Below are 6,138 nucleotides of genomic sequence, written 5' to 3'. Positions count from 1 at the left end.
AAATGTCCTGAAATCTTAGAAAAATCCTACAATCTCAGAAACATCCTAAAATCATTAAAATACCCTCAAATAATAGAAATGTCCTAAAATCTGAGGAACTTCCTAAAATCCTGAAATGCCCTAAAATTACAGAAATGTCCTAAAATGCCAGAAACATGTATGGGCTGCTCCGCCTGGCCCCTGGACTCCTGACATTTTGCAAAAGTGGCCCCTAAACAGAACGAGTTGAGTCTCGCTGTAATGCATGCTGTCTGTTGACAACTAGAATTTGTTTAAAATATGTTTTTAATAAGAGGCAGAAATCACCTATGGCACCAAATACTAATCATTTCCTAAAATATTCCGTCATGCAATACAACACCTGCTCGAAGCTGACTAAAGAAAACACGATTTATGTCTTTAATGTTTAAAATTCAGGCAAACAAAAATCTGTATGTTTCAGAAGAAAATGTGGTCGGTTAAATTCTGACAAAAAAAGGAAAACCCACAAAATAAGACAGTTACCATCATTAATCCCAAATTATATTTGGCAGAACACATGATGTAAAAGTGACTCGGAGACAAAGTTTGTCAAACAAACAGAGACGACTCAGACGTGTCTGTCAATCAGCTGTTTTTTTGTGTCCATCCACAGTTTTTTCATTCTGTACACGTTCATACAAAATCATTACAGCACATTCAGGTGCTCTCCAAAAAATTATACGATTGTGAAAAAGTTCAGTATTTTCCATCAGGTATTTTAGAAAGTGAGAATGTAATATTAGATACACACAACCCAAAACTGACCCTCCATGTCACACCACAGTGATGCAGTAATTCATAGTAAAGGAGCCACAACCAAGTACTGTTTTTATAAATGAACATACTTATCATGTTTTGAATGAGCTGAGGAATTATTCTAATAATTTGAGATACTGGATTTCTGATTTTCATGAGCTGTAAGCCATAATCATCAAAATTAAAACAAAAAAAGACTTAAATATTTAAATTTGTGAGTGACGAGTATAAAATACATGGCAGTTTTCCTTTTTGACTTAAACAATGACGAACTTTTTCACAATATTGTATTTTTCTGAGATGCAGCTGTAAACGGCCTGTTAGGCACACGTGACATTTAACACGTTAAGTTAAATGAAAAAGTCACATAAACACAAACACATTAACACGATAAGGACACGATATTTTCAGATAAGTGCTGTTAAAAAAAAAAGCATGAAAGGTGAAAACTTTTCACTTCTGGAGTGCGAACATTTCAGCACACAATTTTCCCTGAATGTGACTTTAATGCGCTAAAATCAGCTGTTGTCGTTCAGAGGCAGTTATCACTTTGTGGCTCGTTTTTTGGGTTTTATTGTGAGAATATAACGAAGTGGCACAAACATTTTAGCTGATGTTTTTCTGTGGCAGTTTTTACAGACAAACTAAATGAAAAAAACTCAACATAAAGACGTTTTAGGCAGTTCTGTTAATTTTCAATGTTACGCTCAAAAGTTAATCGGCTACATTTCAAAAATTTTAACGCCCAAAAGTCGGCTGTCAGTGTAAATATTAAAACCAGCTGGTTAGTGTCGTGGTAGCACAGTTTAACAATTTAACATTCCTCTAAACTTTTGAACGAGTTTAGCAACGTTGAAAAAGAAAAACGCAGCTTTTTTTTCAAAAGTGTGTTTGAGATTCGTATTGATGTCAAGATCAGCAAACAAAAGGCAAATTCATCAGAGGAGCCAGTAATTCAGCGATACTTTAGAAATGACAGGCGGCCAGGGGCCAGTCACCGCAGCCCCATGTTTCTACAATTTTAGGACATTTAGAGGGTTCTAGGACATCTGTACGATTTAAGTATTTTTCCAGAATTTTAGGACATTTCTCAAATTTTAGCATGTTTCTCAGATTGTTGGACATTTCTAGGATTTTAGGATGTTTCCAGGAATACAGGAAAATTTTAGGATTTTTCAAGGGTTTTCGAACGATTTGATAATATTTTGAAATATTAGGACGTTTCTCAGATTTTAGGACTTTTCGAAGGTTTGAGGACATTTCTGGGATTTTAGGATATGGTTCTTCTGTTAATAGGGACTGGAAGATTTTAAGATGTTTCTCAGATTTAAGAATGTTTCTAGGATTTTAGGACATTTCTCAGATTTTAAGACGTTTGAAGTATTTTAGGACATCAGCGTCTCAGCTGTGTCCTCTGTCGGGGGTGTGGGGGATACTCCTCTGGCTCTTTTTTTGATCAACAAGCTCCATTTTGATGCTGTTTTATGTCTCTGACACCTTATGGAGACTAAAAGGACAAAAACTATTCACAGAGTCAATCACTTTATTTTTATTTTATGTTTGGGGGGCCACCCGGCACCCTATCAGGGGCCAGATTTGGCCTGTGGGCCATAAGTTGAGTATTTTATTAAACATTATCATATCATGGTCTTTGAGTTCAGATTATCTGTCCTTAGGAAGTTTTGCCCAAAGGGTTTTTTAAGGACTTTGTTTTGCTGCTTCTTGCTTTGTCCTCTATAATCAGGACGTCTTTGAGGGTTCAGAAAAAAGTCCAACAAGTCAGCAACAATTTGAACATGGACTTAAAGTCCCGAAAGTTTGGCTCACGCTTAACAACATGAAATCCGGCGCTATCCTGAGCTGCCTACGGTCCTTGTCTTGGCACCCAGGTGAAGCTCCATCGTCCCCCTGTGTCCTTTCTGACGAAGGCTTGTCCCTGAGGGAAGCTGTGGGTCTTGACGCTGTTGGACGGGCTGAGGGACATACTGAACGCCAAATCTGTCCGAGGTGTTTTAGGCGTGGCAGGAGATCCAGTTGACGGACTTGTTGGACTGCCGCTGTGGATAGGTGTCCATAGCTGGTTCATGGCAGGACTTGAAGACAAGATGGGGGAGAAGGGGACTCTCTCTCCTGGTGGACTGAACTGGTCCTGTGATGGTGTCAGTGGAGACCAGTAAGGCGGAAGTTTTGGTGGATGTCCCTCCAGAGTTGGGACTTGACTGGAGGCGGTGATGAAGCAGATCTCTGGTGACGGGTTGAACGGTGGTTCGTCTGCTGGTGGTGGAGATTTGAAGGCAGTTAAAGAGTTAATCGCAGCTTCAGGAGCTTCATACAGTCCCGTCAGTCCACTGGCAGTTAAGTCAGAGCGTTGACTCGGAGACGTTGTGCAGCTCTGAGGTGACTTGGCAGGAGTGTGACAGTTTGCTTCTCGGCATTGGGCAGGACTGAACCTATAATCAGCTGGTGGTGTCAAACTTTGGCGGTAGTTTTGGACAGACGAAGGCGTTGAGGTGGCAAGTGGCGAGCTGAACGAGGAGCTGAGAGAGTATTCGGAGGTGACTGAAGCTTCATCGGCTAAACTGCTGAGGCTGTATCCAGTTAAGGAGTCATTGGACGTGTCAATGGTGTCTCGGTCCTTCAGTCCCAGCGTTCGTAGGACCCAGAGGTCCAGGTTTGGTTCAGAGGACGTCTCGGAGGACTCGGAGCAGAACTCGGCAGTGAGGTTCCTGCAGACTCTCTTGCTGGCCTGCTGGGAGGTCATGAGCTGAGGACGGCGGTTCAGGAAAGGTCCGTCATCAACGTGCAGCAGGTTTCTCTTCAGCTTCCTCCCGTCAGAGGTCAGCTTCTGCAGGACAGAACAAAGAGTTTACACCTTACGAGTCCATTGACCAGCCTATAGATCCCCACTGTGAAAGCTGAGTACCTCAAAGTTTTATGTCATAAATTTAAGGTATGGGTCCCCAGCATTAGGAACCTGCCTGATGCTAACTTGCACATTTTTGGGAATTTGCATAAATTTGCATCATGTCTTATATTTCAGTATTTCAGCCACTGCTTGGCCAGTTTGGACATCATCTGGGCGGTTTTGAGGATGAAATATCTGAAAATATCCCTGAGGGAGTTTCCTCAAATTTGGCACAAATATCAGCTCAGACTCAAAAATGAACTGATTTTGTTGGTCATACATCAAAGGTCAAGGTCACTGTGACTGTCTCATTCTTATGAATACGATATCTCAAGAACACTTTGATGAAATTTCGTCCAACTTGGCACAAACGTTCGAATAGACTCAAGAATTAACAATTTGGATTTTGATGGTCAAAGGTCACTGTGACCTTGCATCCGTCTCATTTTTGTGAATGCAATATCTAAAGATGGTCTTGAGGAGATTTCTTAAAAATGTAGCCCAAACGGTCACTTGGACTCAAGAATGAACAAATCAAATTTTGTGGTCAAAGGTCAATATCTCGCATTCTCAAGAATATCTCGAGGGAGTTTCATCAAATTTGGCACAAACGTTTTAGTAGACTAAAAGATGAATTGATTAGATTTTGATGGTCAAAGGTCACTTTGACCTGGCACCTCTATCAGTTTTGTGGACGCAGTATCTTGAGATGGCGTAGAGGGAGTTTCCTTGCTGTAAACGTCCACTTGGACTCAAGAATTAATTGATTAGAATCTGGTGGTCAAAGGTCAAGGTGACCTTATAAATCATGTTTTTGGACATAACTCAAGAATTCGTACGCTCAGATTTCACACAAATGTCTCAGAGGATATAACGATGAAGTTGCGTTGTTGCATCCACGTTTTCACAAACATGGACGGAGACTAACTGTGAGCTGACTGATGCGTGGCGGCATGCTGCTGTGCTGCTGTATTTTTAGTTTTTAGTCAGTCTTTTGGTGCGTTAACGGTGATGAAACACTGAACGGACCTTTGCCTTTTGCTCCAGGTTTCTCACAAAAGAAGAGTTGAGGAACTCTCTGAGTTTGTTGTTCTCGTCCTGCAGTCGGGCCAGCTCCTCTTCCCTCTGCAGCAGAGTGTCCTGCAGCTGGAAAAAAGATGAAATACATGCAGTATTTATGCTAAAGTCCAAATATACAAGACTCCAGCTTTTTACAGGAATAAATAATCACTTTTCAAGGAAAATCAACCATTTTTTCTCAACTTTTTCTTGAGTAACTGTTAAATTCAATCAATCAACCAAAACACTTATTTTGCAAAAATTAAGTAGCGCAAAGAGCTTTACATAGAAATAGATTAATGGAGAAAAAAAAAGAATATATGACTTCATCCCCAAACCCCACAATCCAAGCTCAAGGTTAGAAAATGAGTCATAAACTCAGCAAAAAAACCCCCAAAAAAACAGGTACTGACAAACAGAGGAAACGCTATCCTAAATTCCTAATGAAGAAACACTGAAGGTAAGGTTAAAATGTAAAATAAAAGATAAAAGATAACTCAGTAAAATATACTAAAATAAGTCAATAAACACTAAAAGATAAAAACAGTAAAATATGATATACTTAGATAGTAAAACACTAAAAGATAAATCAGTAAAAAATGATAATATTAGATAGTAACACGCCAAACGATAATTCCACCTAAAATAGAATAAGATAACATAAATTAATAAAACAGACTAAGAGGATAAAATAAAATTCTGTTAAAAATATGAAAAATAATATGAATAACAAATGAAATTTAAAGTGGTAAACAGGTGTTGTGGTTTAGTGTTTAGTACCTGTTTGTTTCTCTGGAGGTGAGGAGAGATCTGCTCAGTCCACATCAGACCAGCAGGAGGACAGCTGTTAAAAACACACGGAGACTCTGACGGACAGACGGACAGAGACAGTACTGTTATTTTTAAATTTGTAATCTCTTTTTGATTATATAGTGCTTGTTTATTCAGAGTTTCCCTGGACTGGACTGAAAATTGGGAGAAATGTTGGGATGTTTTATCATTTATTGCACCACACTCTTGGAGTGCAGAGTGTACTGTTGGCACAGACGGAGCAGTTGAACGTCAGACGCGGTGAAAGTGAAACTGAAGCTGAAGCGTTCTGCAGCAGCTGCTCCTCATCCATTGATCTGATCCGATCAGCTTTGATCAGATCGACAGATCAATTATCCACCCGGCCAGTAGACACGCAAAAACTTCTGAATTTAGAGAGGGGACACAGGCATTTAACCCTTTGAAACCTGGAGCGACATCTCCTTTCTTGTGCTGCTCTCAGACACCTTTAACAGTTTTAAGTATTTAAACCTTTGTGAGTAAAGTGGTGTGATTTCTTTCAAAAATATGGGAAAAAAGGCAACGAGCAACTTGGTAAGAAATGTACCACATTTAGATTTAGAAAT

General features: G+C 39.8%; 1 protein-coding gene across 1 annotated transcript; it reads right to left on the bottom strand.

Annotated features, from left to right (window-relative positions):
* Positions 1–2,641: 2,641 nt before the first annotated feature.
* On the bottom strand, positions 2,642–5,864 carry gmnc (geminin coiled-coil domain containing). The gene is made up of 4 exons (XM_042515857.1): positions 5,777–5,864; positions 5,522–5,607; positions 4,712–4,828; positions 2,642–3,622 (listed from the first exon to the last, which is right to left on the bottom strand). Exons 1-4 carry the CDS (start codon positions 5,862–5,864, stop codon positions 2,642–2,644), a joined length of 1,272 nt encoding a protein of 423 aa, XP_042371791.1.
* Between the last annotated feature and the right edge of the window lie 274 nt (positions 5,865–6,138).

The sequence above is a fragment of the Plectropomus leopardus genome, unplaced genomic scaffold (genome assembly GCF_008729295.1).
Source record: "Plectropomus leopardus isolate mb unplaced genomic scaffold, YSFRI_Pleo_2.0 unplaced_scaffold21386, whole genome shotgun sequence".
Lineage (NCBI taxonomy): Eukaryota > Metazoa > Chordata > Actinopteri > Perciformes > Serranidae > Plectropomus > Plectropomus leopardus.
This window is presented reverse-complemented; position numbering and strand designations above follow the sequence as displayed.